The following is a 15434-nucleotide window of genomic DNA, read 5'->3' on the forward strand; positions in this document are numbered from 1 at the left end:
CCAATATATTTTTTCCATGATTGCTTGTGCTTTTGGTGTCACACTTAAGAAACCATTACCTAATTGGAAGTCACAAGGATTCATACCTCTCTTTCCTTCTTAGGGTTTTATACTAGCTCTTACATTTTGGTCTGATTCATTTTGAGTTAATTTTTGTATGTGGTATGAGGGAGGGGTCCAACTTCATTCTTTTGTGTGTGGATATCCAATTGTCCCACCACCAATAGAAGCAAAGACTATTCTTTCCCCATTGAATTGTCTTGGCACCTTTGTAGAAAAATCAATTGACCATAGATGAATGGGTTTATTTTTAGACTTTAAATTTTATTGCATTGGTCTGTATGTCTACTCTTATGACAACACCACACAATCTTGATTACTACAGCTTTGTAGTAAGTTTAGAATTGAGAAGTGTGAGTCCTGCCAACTTTATCCTTCTTTTTCAAGATTGCTTTGGCTCTTCCGGATCCTTTGTATTTCTGTGTGAGCTTCAGGATCAGTTTCATGTCTGTCTCCAGGTAAGGTCCTGGGAAATAAAGGCAAGTCTCTGAGCCTTCTCTGTGACCTGCTGTATTTGGTATGAAAACGGGCCTATTAGTACATAAAAAAAGCTTGTTAATTGAATGAAATGTTCCAGGTATTTTCCTCTGGAGTTTGGATTAAGTTTCCACCTAGAAGAATTCTAAATGCTTGTTTTAGTTCCAATGCATTGAGATGTAAGTGACAACTGCATACCAATTAACAATCGCTTAAACCACAAGGTATTTATGGCTTACTTAACAAGGAATCTAGAGACAGGCAGTTCATTCAGTAATTCAGCCATGTCTATCCTTCCTTTGCACTGTACCCGACATTTTGGTCTTCCCTCTTGCCTGTCTCCTCATCAGTAGCAGGTGGCTGTCATCATGCCATGCACCATGTCTTCCTACTAGCATCTCAAAGAAAGAGTGAGGGTAGGAAGACTCTTTTGCGGAGGCTTTGTGTTTTCACCCAGATGTGAAGCCCCTTCACATCTCATTGACCAGAACTGGGTCACATGCCTATTCCTAGCCAGTCAGTGGGGGAGGGGCATAAGATTACCATGACTCATTAGGCCAATCACATTTGATCCAAAAGCAGGCACCAGAGCACACCTTTCCTGAAATCCAGGTAAATACCGGTGGGGTGACAAACCTGTTGCTGGGTAGCAATGAATAGTGCTTACCTAGAGCTGAGTATATACAATACACGAAATGATATTTTTGTAGACTTGAGTAGTAACCCAACTTACAATATTGTTCCTTTGAAGGATAAAATGTATTCTCAGCACAAAAGAACTTTTGGGAAACATTTGCAATACAATTCAAAATTCAGGGAATGAAATTCAAAATTTATCTTTAAAACTATACTGAATATAATTCCATCTTTCCTGGACCCTTTCGAAAGTATTTTAAAATCTTTTAGTTTGGGAGCCAGTATTGAACATAATAAACCGCCACCGTGTTGCTGCTATTTAGAAAGGATGGTTAACAGAAAGTACCATGAGAAAATCAAGGAACCCTATTAATTTTTTGTTTGTTCTTCTGTCCCCACAAACAGTGGGATTTCTAGCTGCACAGAAACTCCATCTGGTCCACCCCAGTGATGGCTCAGGGAGAACTAAGGTCACAGACGGTGAATGGCAGAACCACATCTCTTATCTCCAAGTTCAGCCCTTGTCCTGTTCTACCACAGGCGTTGTTCAATCAACAAACATGCACCGCGTGCCCTTGACGTTGCCTGTCTGTGGCTGTGTCCTGGGGAGCCGAAGACGCCGGGCAAGATGCGGGCCTATCGCTGCGGGCACCGGGGGCCAGAAAACCAAGACTCTAACGACCTCCCAGCGTGGAGCGGGCGGGATCTTAGTCTCCAAGGATGGGGGAAAAGTCTCGGTCCGGGCCGCGCGGGGCCTCCGGGGGGCGCTCTAACCGCGGCGTCCCCGCGCCTCGGCCCCGCGGCCGGCCTCCCGCCAGAGGCGTCGCTGTGCGCTCGCGCCGGCCCCGGAGCCGCGCTCCGCGGGGAGCAGGCGCTCACGCCGAGCAGGGGTTTCAGTTTCTGGCGCGAACTTCCGCCGTTCCGAAGTTGCACGACGAATTGGCGCGATGTCCGGAGACAGCAGCGGCCGCCGGTCCGAAGGCCGAGGCCGGGGCCGGGGCCGCGACCCGCACCGGGATCGCACACGCTCCCGCTCGCGGTCTCCGCTGTCGCCCGGGTCCCGCCGCGGCGCCGCGGCCGAGCGCAGGGAGGCCCCCGAGCGCCCGGGCTTGGAGGAGACAGAGCCGTCGGACTCCGGGGACGAGATAGACCCGGAGAGCTTGGAGGCGGAGACCGACCACGGCCTCTGCCGCCAGATCCGCCATCAGTACCGGGCACTCATCAACTCGGTCCAACGTAAGGCGGGGCGCCGGGCGCGGGCCGGGCGGGGCAGGTGCCGGGCGCAGGCCTGCGCGGCGCGGCGTCTACGGCGCCCGCCGCGCCTCCATGGGCTCGCGGAGCGCTTCCCCAGCCGTCGTGTGGCTCGGCCCGCGCGACCTTGGCCGGGGGCGCGCGGGTCCGCGGCGGGCAGGCGGTCGTGCTGAGGCCAGGGGCGGTCGGGGTCGCCGGGCTCCTTTTCCTGCGTTCGGCGGGTCCCCGCGTGTGGTCGCGGGCCCCGCAGCGGCAGTGCCACACGGGAATATCAGAAATGCAACTCCTCGGACCGCACCCTGGACCTGCCCGGCCCGATACTTGAGGCGGCCCGTCCATCTGCCTCCGGGGTCCTCTGGCTTGCAGTTTGAGAACCACTCTTAGGAGCGTTTAGAGGCTGCAGGAGTCGAGCCCTTTGGGTGAAGGTTAGGGGTGACCAGGTCCTCCTTAAAGATCCTGCTATTTAAGGGGGATACGGTCACCTTCCCCCGAGCTTTCGGTTTGAAGGATAAAGATGTGTGAACTAATTAGCCAGGGAGCAGGGGGCAGGGCTTGGTCTTACTGGGATCTCTTTGTCAAAAGACATGTTAATGAATGATGAACACATTTCCCAAAAAGCTTGTATTTTTTTCATTAGAAAACCGGGAGGATATACTGAATGCCAGCGACAAATTAACAGAGGTCCTTGAAGAGGCCAACACTCTGTTTAATGGAGGTAATTCATTATTTTGTATATGAAAGCTTTTTGTTATAAATTTTAGGATGATTTTAATTAGTTTTATGTAAGAGCCAAATTATTGACATCAAACAATTGCCACATTTATAATAGTGCTTTACTAGTTTTGGAACCTTTTCCGCTGTAGCGATAATACATTTATTGCCCTTCCCATTCTCTAAACATAGGGCTTTACATGAAATTCTGGGGATGGGGTCAGCAGTATTTTAACAAGCCCCAAAAGCGTGCTCAAGGTTGAGAACTTTACATGTATTATCTTTTATCTTTCTACGGTATTTACTGCTGTATCCCAGGATACATTTGTTGAATGGATGAATTAAGGAAGAACTGAGCTGGCCTCTGACATCCTGTTTCTTTTCCTGTCCCCCCGCCTCCCCCACCCTCCCATCTTGAGGTCTGTGTGGCCGTGTCTACGAGTGGGCCTGTTGGTCTCCAGTCAGGGGTATGAGAGAAAGAGAGAAATCTCAGAGCACTGAGCTCTAGACCATGGGAAGAGGGGGCTTTCAAAAACCATCTTGGTTTGAATTAAAAGTGGCAGCAGTGGTTAGCAGCAGTTTGTTCAATGGCAGAGGACAGGTCAGTGTGTCCCCTGATGTGGGCACTGGCTCCCAGAGCCCTAGGACAGGACCCTCTGGGCCTCTCTCCAGCAGTTCCATGAGAACGGGAAGGGAGAATGCAAAGGCAGCGGTTAAAAAAAAAAGCATCAGCAGAACTTGGGCTGCCCCACGCCAGAATTCCTCATTCTTCCAGGGCCAGAACATGGATTTCTAGTCATTCCCTGGTGTGGCTAATGGTTTAAATGTTGTCTCCTCCTAACATTTTTCTGTCCATATGCTCTCACATTTGTGTCTTTCTAGCTCTGGTCACTGACTCCGTACTATTCCCCTTCACAGTCTTCCACGTTTGCTAACTGTAATCAAAACCTTCCAGAGCTGAGCCTTAGCCTTTCACCCTCTGGAGCTTTTTCTTCTCTGCCACACCTGGGCCCCCAGGCGTCCCCTCCAGGTTCCTCCTGACTCATCCCCTCCCTTGACACTGTATTGTGCATCTTCTTAGTTCCCAGTCTACAGGTCACTTACCCCTTGGCTCTTCCCACTTTGCTGACTGAGTCACTTCTTATGGGCAAAATGATTCACGTAGCAGGGCGCTAGGAGGTGGTCCTCAAACCCAGAATTCTAGATCCTTGGCTTTTATGGATTTGATGTTCTCAGTTTTAACTTGTTGGAGGCTTCCAGCAGCCGTGACAGGGAGGTTTGCATTTTCCTCACAGGCTGAGTGGGGGCTGCTGGGCGAGGGAGCCTGCGGCAGGCCTGGAATGTTCTCCAGCATGGCCTCTGTTTCCTTCTCTCATTCACTGTCACTCTGAAGCAACGCTCCCAAGATAAAATTGATGAAAAAAAATGATATATAAAAGCAAAAACGAGAGTCAGTGAGTTCACCAGGACTAAGAACTGTTTAGAAAATTGGTGATTTAAATGACATAGCCACGAGGAGCAAGCCAGGCACAGGTGGTTCCGTATATGACCTCTGCCTGTTGGCCGCTTCTCAGCTTCCATGGTGCTCCCAGATCACTTTCCCCTCAAGGTCTTGTTGAAGCCCAGGCCCTCAGCCCTGTTCTTCCTCCGTGGACCCTTCCCTCATCTCCCCAGACTTCATCCGTTTTCCTTCTTGTCTCCTTTTAAATATATATATATATATATATATATATATATATATATATTTTTTTTTTTTTCCTATATATATCTTATCTTTAGTCCCATATCCTCTGTCAGAGCTTTGTGGATCACCCAGCCTCAGGTCACTGTCCTGCTGCCTGCCCAGCACATAACGTTATTTCAGATGGAGCTCCTTGACAGTTTCCTGTTTGTTCAGCACACCGCCACGCCCGATGCGCAGTGGGCATTCATTTTGCTGGACATCAGTTTGACTTATCAGCATGCATTTGGTGGGTTACTGAGTCAGCGGGAAAAGGCAGTGTTAGAGATGGTAAGAGGTTTTGTTAAATGGCATTATGAAGGCTTGCGGTTCAGTTCACATGAGTAGGAAAAGTGGAGAGAAAGCTGGCTTTTAGGAAGTCTGGTCAGCTTTGACTTCAGATTTTGGTCAGTTGGGCAGGGGAGCCAGTTTTTAGAGGGAGACGGGTATGTCGGAGAAGTTTTTGGTGCAGAGTGAAATGCTGAGGAAGTAGCTGGAAACTTTGGGAAAATACCTGTTGATGATGTGTTTTTTTGTAATGTGTGCATTTTCCTTCTTTTCTGAATAGTGTCCCGAGCGAGGGAAGCAGTCCTGGATGCCCATTTTCTCGTTTTGGCTTCAGATCTGGGCAAAGAGAAAGCAAAGCAGCTGCGTTCTGATCTGAACTCCTTTGATATGTTAAGATATGTGGAAACTCTAGTAAGTTCAAAGCTATAGAATCTTAATAAAAATGTTTTATATGCCACATATTGCATAACTATCTGCTTCGCTCATGTCTGTATGCAAATGGTTTTGACTTCATTTTTTCCCTTTCTTTGGTCTCAGATGCCTCCAAAGAGATCTTAGCAAATTAAACAGATGATGGTAGAGCTGTGTGGTAGAATTTAGGGTGGGAGCTCACAGCAGTTTAAAAATCTCTACGTTCTAAGACTGGGTGCTGTGTTTATTTACAAATGGCCATTTTTCCCCTGAACTATCAGTTCAGTGTTCTAGCTCATTCTCAGTGGTCTGGGACCTTTGTCCTGAGTTGGGCAAAAGCCCACACTGCAGGTGGCAGAGCTCAGCTGGAGATGAGTTAGGCCTGGTGGCAGGGTTACATTTTTTTGTCTTCTCTTTGAGAATATTTCAGAACCATATGAATATGATTGGGGTTTTGCTTTTTGGGGTTTTTTGTTGTTGTTTTATTCACCTTTCTTTGCCTCTTTATAAGCTTCAATGGTTGTTATCAGAATTTTTTAAACTTTTCCTTGATGGATTTACCCAAAGATGCACAGCGAGACTCACCTTGTTATCTTACTCTGGTGCTTTTTTCTTCTTGGTTCCACTCGGAGCCAACTTCAATCCTAACGTTTCTGCCAGGGCTCTCAATTTCTGACTGGATGTTTGTTAAATTGTTATTAAAATGATTTAGTACCATGACAACTGACCAGATAAAGACATGAGGCAGATGAGTTTTTTTGTTTTTTTTTTAAACCTTAAATGTTTTGAAATTTAAATTTAACTCACTTAAATTTAAAATCTTGAAATTTTCTCTCTCTAACTTTTTTGTCATGGAGTATAATGCATTTAGAAAAATGCACACTAATGTGCAGCTCAACAAATAAAATGACCATATATTGCATTATCTTTTTAAAAATTACTGTTTTTTGTCTGAGTGAGCTCTGTACTTTAAAAAGCGTATCAAAGTAAATTCCAGAAGTCTTAAATCCTTTAATATAAAACCCTAAGTTAATAGCTATCTAATCTCTGGTGGGGAAGACCTTTCTAAGTATAACACCAAACATAGGTACTAATAGAAAAGATTGGTAGATTTGTTCAGAGATTGAAAGGTCCTCCTGTAAGCCTGAAGTGGTGGAATGGGGTGGCAGGAGAATGGAGGGGAGCTGACTATACCTCTCTGGTTAGGTCCTTGCAGCCTCTCTTTTCTGCAAAGTTTAATTGCCTTTAATAAGGTTAAGCTCTCTGAGGGCTTTTTGATTATTGTTTATATGTGATGTTACCATTTGTATTTGATAACTTCTAGGCATTTTATAACTTTACAACATGATAAAAGTACTTTCCTAAAAGTAAATTTAATATAAAACATTTTCTGTAAGGCAGCTTGAGATAAGAGGATTATTAGACCTCCACCACCTCCTCCTGGGAAGGCAGTTCTAAGATGCATGATTCTCTTCCTGATGGTGGGCCGCTGCTCTCTGCATGTGCTGAGATACACGCTGAGTAGAGGTCTCTTACGTTGGTGAAAAATGAAAATCTGAAAGCCAGCTCAGCTTCTGGGTTCTGTTTTAGAGCTTTTGATTTGGGGTGTGATTTCATATTTTCATACTAGTACAACTTTTCCACTACTTTGAAATGGACTACCTGTGACCTAAGAGTCTCCCGGTGGGCTTCGTTCCTTTGGCCCACCCAGACCACTCAGCCTGCCCTGGGCTAGAGCAGGGTTTCTTGGCCTCGGCACTGCAGGCTGGGATACCCTAATTGTGGTGGCCTGTGTCGTATGTTACAGATGTTGACCAGCGTCCTGGCCTCTACCTGCTAGGTGCCAGTTGCACTCCCTACCCAGCTGTGACAACCAAAAATGTCCCCAGATACTTCCCAAAGACCCTGGCGTGGGGAGCAAAGTCACACTGTTTGAGAACCACTGGTCTAGATCTCACTTTCTCTCCAAGAGGTTCTAAGTGCATTGAGGAGTATTTTCTGCTAGAAAGAAAGTACCTTTGAAAATAGGAATTTATCTATAAAATTCTCTAGTAAATAAGAAATTCAGTCGAGATGTTAGGACACTGAGAACAGGCTTTGCCTCTGGCCTCTTAAAGTTTGGTGATAGACATTATTGGATGTGGTGAGTGATTGCTTGTGGCTTAACTGGGGTTTTTTGTTTCCCTTCATTTTTGTAGCTGACACATATGGGTGTAAATCCGCTAGAAGCTGAAGAACTCATCCGTGATGAAGATAGTTCTGATTTTGAATTCATAGTCTATGACTCCTGGAAAATATCAGGCAAAACAGCAGAAAACACCTTTAATAAAACCCATACATTCCACTTTCTGTAAGATTATTTAAAAAATCTGAAAGACCAGCCATTTGTAAAACTTAAATTGTTTTTTCACTGTAGGGACAATAATTATCTAGTGTTGTAGAGAGGAACAATCATGATGCCATTGTTTGGAGACTGTCTAAACTTTGATATACAGCCTGTAAAATCTTCATGTGGATGAAACCTCATCTGCTTAAGTTAAGCAGTACAGGCCATGGGTCAGAACCTCCTAACTAAGGCACTTGCTGGCTCCTTTGCTTTCTAGTGTGTGAGATTTGGGTCTGTAGCATGATGTCTGGCTTTATTATCTTTAGAATCCTTATCGTGTAGAAGGATGATGCCTCCTATGGAGGGTAACTTATGATTCTACTAGTGTACATAGAGTGACTTTTATTACAATTCCCTGTTGAATGATCACTGACCTATATTTGAAGACTACTTGAGTCACATAAACTACCCAGTTCATTTTTTGGATACAACTCTGATTTTGAAAGTTTTTCTTTATATTTAAATGAAATCGGCTTCTATCTGAATTTCCTAGCTTAGTCTGGTGGAGACTAAGAATGGCTCTCACTGGGTCTTTTGTAAGGCAGCCTCAAATACATTGGTCGTGTTCCTCAGTAGATACTTTCTCTAGGGTAGCTACCCAAGTTGTTTCTTCCTTAAGTGGTTTAGATCCTGGGCATTTGTCTGCTCTGATTGGCTCTTCTAAGCATCATAAGATCGGTAGTGTCCGAGTTAGAAGGCTTTGGCAATGCAGCTGTAGTTGGTCTGTGGCATGGGGCCAGGCATCTGTTTTAACACGCCTTTGGGAAACTCAGATGCCCAGACCACTGTACATATTATAGCATGAAGATCAAGCTTATTTTTAAAAGGATAAAGTCCAAATCTTTGTTTTTTTGCTATTCAGCTCTGTCTTCACAGCAAAATATGAAGGTGTTTAAGGAGGTATCAGCGGTTGAGAAAAGCTCCTGGGAGTTCTTTCAAAAACACAAAGGGAGAGGAAGGGATGTCACAAAACTGACAAGAGCCTTGGTCTGACATCTGTTCATATGTCATCTGTCATAAATCCTAGGATCTAAGGCTAACCTTTTGTAGTGTGACTTAAACTTTATCTCCTCATCTAGCCCCATGAATTAACTACAACTCTGTGTCTTTGCACTTGCTGTCTCCATGGCCTACAATGTCCTTTCACTGATCTTTTCTGATAAGATTTGTTGTGGGCCACTACAGGCCCCAACCTGGAAACTTCCAGTAACTTCTCTAGACAGGTATCAGTGTAGGATCAGATTTCCCAACCAGAAGACTTCCCACTTCGGGGTAGCTGTCCCTGCCCAGATGCTCTTGGGGCACTTGTGTTACAGTACTCTAGAACAGCACTCTAGGATCTGCCATTGTGTTGAAGTGGGTCTGTGTGTGTGAATATGAATCTCTGCATACTTAGATCTCTTCAAGCATAAGGACCAGATGGGCCTGTGTTCTTGGCCCTTGGTCTCTACATACCTCTGTTACTGTAGCTCAAGTCTGCATTAGGCATTTTTTTAAGGGATGGAGGGGGTCCAGAGGAGACAGGAACCCCATGGCCTCTGCATGCCCTATTGTTCTAAGAGAGATGTGTTCTGTAGCCCCAGGCTCGGAGACTCTGCCCTATACCCCAATCCAGAGTCTTTTAACCCCAGTGGAGCTCTTTGTTTCCCTTTCCCACATGTTTGTTCTTCCCCTAATCTCCAAGGTCGGCTTTGCAAAAAGATAATAGGCTAGTTGGGAAGACCACAGGCATATTTATGGGTTTACTATTCACAGCAAAATATGATAAGTGTTTAAGGAGGTATCAGCGGTTGAGAAAAGCTCCTGGGAGTTCTTTCAAAAACACAAAGGGAGTGGAAGGGATGTCACAAAACTGACAAGAGCCTTGGTCTGACATCTGTTCATATGTCACTGATGTCTGGTCTGAATTTGTACCATGGGAATCACTTCCAGTTAGTGTAATTAGTTCATTTAAAAAACAAAAAGCCATGAAAGCATATTTTTCATTAGGTTGGGTTCAATACAAGGAGAGTTCCCCGTGCCAAAGCCACGAACCGATCGTCCAAGAAAAAATCCTAAGGCAGAAGTGAAGCAGGCAATGCCTGACCAGGTTTGTTTTTTTATATGTTGCTTTTAAAAACACCTTAAGTTCAAGTAGCCGTTTTAATATAATGTATGTGCAGTGTGGCTATCTTTTCCAAGCTTTAGGATTGGAGTCAGGTTTGGCTACTTACATAATCATTTTACTTAAGCCTTTAAACATGTTGGATTTACCTTTTGTCTTAGTTTTAACTCATCTCTAAGTTTGGGTCAGTTCTCCTAAATTAAACCAGGGTTTTTCAACCTCAGCACTGTCACCATTTGGGGCTGGCTAATTCTTTGTTGCAAGAAGCTTTCTTGTGGACTGAGGATGTTTAGCAGTATCCTTGCCTCTTCGCACTAGATGCCAGTAGCATTTTGCCCCCTGCCCCTGTCCCTTATTCCCAGTGTGACAACCAAAAATGTCTCCAGATATTGGCAAATGTCCCCTGTGGGCAAAATTCACTCCCAGTTGAGAACTACTGTTATAAACTGCCTTTTCTACATTTTGCTATTTTATGTCCTGAAAATGGTTGTTTTGGTAATGATATTCTTATTTAAAAAATTAATATACAAATGTTACTGAAACAAAAAGAAGAAAACCTTTTTAACTGTAAATTTTTAGATGGGGATAAAAGCTGCTAGCAATCCCCAATAAAAGACATGTAGAGGGGTTTGGATAATAGAGTAGAAAAGGTTGACAGGCAAGTAGGTCATTCTGCTTGGTAACTTTTATGTTTTCAGTTACAAAAAATGGAGGCATCTCATCAAGAAGCAACAGAAAAAGAAGTAGAAAGAATTCTGGGATTGTTGCAAACATATTTTCGAGAAGATCGTAAGTATGACCCCAAGTTCAGAAGGAGCAATTTGTATTTATCAGTTAGATGTGTGTTACTTTCAATGAAAAGTAACTTTCATTTAAAAGGCATTTTCAGTTGTATGTAATGTTTGAATCATTTTTATTCTTTCTTGCCATATATATTTAACCCTTTAGAAGTCCCATGTGAGAATGTTGAAGTAACTTCATTTTTATTTTTCAAAAATGAGGTGTTTTTTCTGTTATAAAATAAAAGATACCATAAAAATATGACAGATAATTAGAAATAAACAACCTTCTCCACCTCTCCTTATTCCCCAGAGGTAGTCACTTCTAAAATATGGTGTGTATATTTTTAGATTGTCGTATGTTTGTCAGTCATATAAATAGGCACTTAGTAAGTTGAGATTTTTAATTTTTTTTCTCAAAGCTAATGATACTGTATATGTTCTTCTGCAACATGACTTTTCCGTGTGCACGCGTCTCTGTGTCAGTACATACATAGATCCTGCTTATTCTCTTCAAGGATTCCCATTGTATCGCATAACAATACATTTAACAAATCTTCTATTAGTGGATGAGTAAGTTCTTAATAGTAGTTTACTCTTGTATAAACTGCTGAAGTGAAAAATCTTGGTATACAACCTTGTGTATGTTTGCTCAGATTTCTGTAGAACAGTGTTTTAGAAGGTTGTCAAATCAGTGGGCACACATATTTTTAATAGATATACCAACCTGCCTTCCACAAGGGTTGTCATCAGTTTACATTTCCACAACAGGATGAGTGCTCATTTTCTTTCTCTGGCTAACAATCGAGTATTGATCTTATTGATAAGCAAAAATCATTTTTCCTTGTTTGAAGAATTTTTTTCCTCTTTTGTTTATAGCTGATACTCCTATGTCCTTTTTTGACTTTGTGGTAGATCCACATTCTTTCCCCCGAACGGTGGAAAATATCTTTCATGTTTCCTTCATTATAAGGGTAAGATTTAAGATTATGTCTCTAATTGTTTTTATGTGCTTTTAAATGGATAAGTAATAAAAGCTATAGATGGAGCCAGTATTTGTATTAATACTGGTCAGTATACATGGTAGACTGAAGCAGACACTGACAGGTAGGCAGGAGAAACTAGCTAAAAATTATTGTGTGATTGGTCTTACATTTTAGATATTCTTTAGAGAAAGAATTGGCAAAATTTGAATATGGAAATATGGATTAGATAACAGTATATGTTAAATTTCCCAAATATGATAGTTGTCATTATCAGGTAAGAAAACCTTATTCTCAAGAAATTCATACTGAAGTATTAGGGGAAAGGGCAGGTTGTCTACCACTCATAAAAATTAATAACATAGAGAATGAAGTAAATGTGGCAAAACTTGAACATTGTTGAGGCTGAGTAAAGGAGAGTAACTCCTTAAGTTTAAAATTATTTCAAATAGAAAGTTCAAAAAAAAACCTTCTCAGAAATGTACTATGGAAATTTGCTTTTGACTCTCTTTCATCTTACATCAGGTTACATTCCTGAACATGCAAGATGAATTTGATTTTAATGTTAGACAAAAATCTTGTATTGACCAAAGTATCTTCCCAGAAATGATAAAAAGGTGTATTTTGTGAATGGTAAATGATAGAATTATGTATAATAAGATGTGGAGTACTTAAAAACACGTATGAATCAGGTAAAGAGACAAGATAGTTACAGTTTAAGAGATCGTCAGGGAAGGGGGCTGCCTCTGGGTCAAAGAGGTGATGAGAAATCTGAGAGATGCCTGGTGAAAAGACTGATATACTCAAAGTCTTGTCTGTATAATCCCATTATTATTATGGTGTGTTATAATTGTCTGAGATAGAGAATTTTCTAATTGAGTGATTTTTCTTAATCCAGAGATTGTAGGTTTCTAATCTGAATTTTAATTTTTCCCCCAAATCATACTTGTGTTAGGATGGTTTTGCAAGAATAAGACTAGACCAAGACCGACTGCCAATAATCGGTAAGTGGTACTACATTCAGAAAACGTTAGTCTTGGAGAAGACGTAACAGTTATTCAAGTTTATGAAATGTATTTTACTAATCATAAGTGAGTTTTCATTTTAGGTAACTTTTGCCATGCTATATCTTGATCTTGCTCAACTAACTGAAAATACTAAAAACATAGTTTAGTTTTTAGTCATAGTTTAAAACCAAGAGATTCATCTATGTTCTAGATTCAACATCTGCTGTAAAGAATAACAAGAAATTCCCTCAAGTGTTAATTTAGAAAGTTTATAATTGCACTTATTTTTGTTCCCTTCTATGATCCCTGAAGCCGGCTCTTCCTCTCCCTGAGAGAATCTTTAATTCTTGGTAAAATAATGTCATATCCTCCATTACTCTTTTCCTTCTAAGGTTTCCTGAGAGAACAAAGTGCTTTCACTGCCCTTGTTACTTTCAAAGTTCTCAATTTCTGTTGGACTCACTAGGGCTAACTCAGCTCTGTGGTTAGTACATAGCTAGGCAGAGGTTTTCAAATTGGAATGTGTATACTCATCACTTTTTTTTAATGGAAGCAAATAGATTACTTTGCTACTATAATAAAACTACAACTCAATGATGTATGAAATCCTAATGAATGTCTAAGTATCTTCATGATACAGGTCTCATTCCCATTATTTACCAGTTTCTGTTCAGACGACCTCTTCTGCTTTGATAACCTTTGAAAATGTTGTCTTTCAAACAGAGCCTATTAATGACGAAAGTGAAGGAATTGACCAGAACACCCAAATTAGGAATCAAGGAATTATCGCTTTGAGTTATCGGGACTGGGAGGTAAAGTCTCTCCTTGTCCCTGGGTAGTTTTGTCTCGACGTCACCTGCTGCACCCATTGCCCAGATGTTCTTTGCTCTCTGCCAGGAGATTGTGAAGACCTTTGAGATCTCAGAGCCTGTGATTGCTTCAGGCCAGAGCCAGTAGAGACTGAGCACCTGATGCCGGACGAAGGTAATGTTTCCTCTGGGACAGCTGAATGTTTTATTAAACTTGCCTTGGAATTCAAAACATCCCACTTTTTCACTTTCTGGTGAAACTGGGATGTGGCCTCACTCTAGTGCCCCTGTTCTTAGAACTGCATGTACTGGTGAGATAAGGACCTAGAGGCTGCAAGGTTCCTTCCTTGGATAGATTTGTGGTTGATAGAAGCAGAGCAGGGATTTTTCTTGGTTTGGCCTCCCACCCCTCTCCCCCTAACAAATTGGTAAATTAGATAAATGGGATATTGAATCCTCCCATTAGGTTTGTTCACTGTTCCTTTTGCATTCGCTTACTTCATTGGTACAAAGGAAAAAAGGAAGATTCGGTTAGAATTATCTTGGAATGATGTTAGTGAATGGGCTTTTCTGACATCTGAGTTATGCTATGAAAGAATTCTTCATTTTTATGAAGGAGATCATTGTTAGAAGGAAATCTTAGTAATGACCTGGCATTCTGTACTGTAAACAGCTGTGGATGAGAATCAGAAGACCTGGATTGTGTTGGCTCTGCATCTTACTTTAAAACACTGGGCAAGTCACTCAGCTTTATGTTCCATATCTGTAAAGCTACATAAAATGGGGGGATTTTGACTTAGGTAATTGCTAAGGTTTTTTCTTTCCTGGCTCAATTTTGTGATTTTTGAGAGTTAAAAATAGGTTTTTAGTACTTAATGTAAACTCTTAATGTATGCCTCAATTAATTGGACTTTTGTTCAAGATAATTGAGGGAAAGAGGAGAATAGACATATAATGGCATATAATGTGAGTTAATCTAGGCCCTATTCACTGAGGAGAGACCAATTGTTAGATTTTATTTATGTACATTAAATGAACTTTCCATTTATTGTTTACAAACTGTTAACCAGCTATTTTTTCCCCCTTTTTAGGACTCGGGTGGATAGTAAAGTCCAAAAATGGAAAGCAGCATGTACTGTATATATTGTATGATTAAACATTTTTAAAGACAGATTGCTTTTAGTAAAATGTAGCTTTTGATAGTCAATGAATTTGTTGTGGTTGTCTTTGATTAAAGAAAATTCACTGCCATATTCACAAATACTTGTAGTTACTCTTTATTTTCTGATCAGGGGAAAGTTTCCCCCTTCTCTAGTCTGTTCCCATTGAAAACATTTTAGTTGGGTTGTTAATGGCCTATAAATCTTTATCATTCTTTTTCCATCTTTTTAGCTATAAAGTTAGCTAGCCAAGTCAACAAATACTAGATTGAACCACATGAAATTGTTCTTATAGGTAAAACACAGTTAAATATTAACAGTTTCATACGATTCAGCCTGTGATTTACACACAAAGTATTCAGTCTTCTGCCAAGCCGGGCTGGGCCACTTTTCCCAGCAATGCCAGCCTGGGGCCATCCACCAGCGGTCCTTTGGATGCAGCAGCTGCCAGTCGCTGTAGAGGAAAGCCACACACATGGTGGGGTAACACCACTTCTATGCTTCTAGCCTTTGCTGGACCTTCAGGCGTCAGTCCCTCGTTGGCTCCTTTCCCCATTCCCCAAATCTCTGCTTCCTTCTCTCTGGTGTGTCCTCTGTGGCTTCTTCCTGCATTCTCTGGTCTGTGCTCTGTCAACCCCTCCCCATATCTAGT

The 15434-nt window shown here is 42.1% G+C and overlaps 1 protein-coding gene across 2 annotated transcripts; it reads left to right on the forward strand.

Annotated features, from left to right (window-relative positions):
- The first annotated feature begins 1781 nt into the window (after nt 1-1781).
- NSMCE4A (NSE4 homolog A, SMC5-SMC6 complex component) lies at nt 1782-14885 on the forward strand. Of its 2 annotated transcripts, none has more exons than XM_037011141.2 (11): nt 1782-2409; nt 3062-3139; nt 5424-5554; nt 7753-7904; nt 9930-10029; nt 10743-10833; nt 11703-11797; nt 12762-12810; nt 13537-13625; nt 13690-13797; nt 14714-14885. In XM_037011141.2, exons 1-10 carry the CDS (start codon nt 2121-2123, stop codon nt 13768-13770), a joined length of 1155 nt encoding a protein of 384 aa, XP_036867036.2. In that variant the 5' UTR covers nt 1782-2120; the 3' UTR covers nt 13771-13797; nt 14714-14885. The 2 variants fall into 2 exon arrangements, with proteins under 2 accessions (XP_036867036.2, XP_036867037.2); XM_037011142.2 differs by having other exon boundaries at nt 1788-2409; nt 13711-13797.
- Nucleotides 14886-15434: the final 549 nt, after the last annotated feature.

Source organism: Manis javanica, chromosome 7 (assembly GCF_040802235.1).
Source record: "Manis javanica isolate MJ-LG chromosome 7, MJ_LKY, whole genome shotgun sequence".
Lineage (NCBI taxonomy): Eukaryota > Metazoa > Chordata > Mammalia > Pholidota > Manidae > Manis > Manis javanica.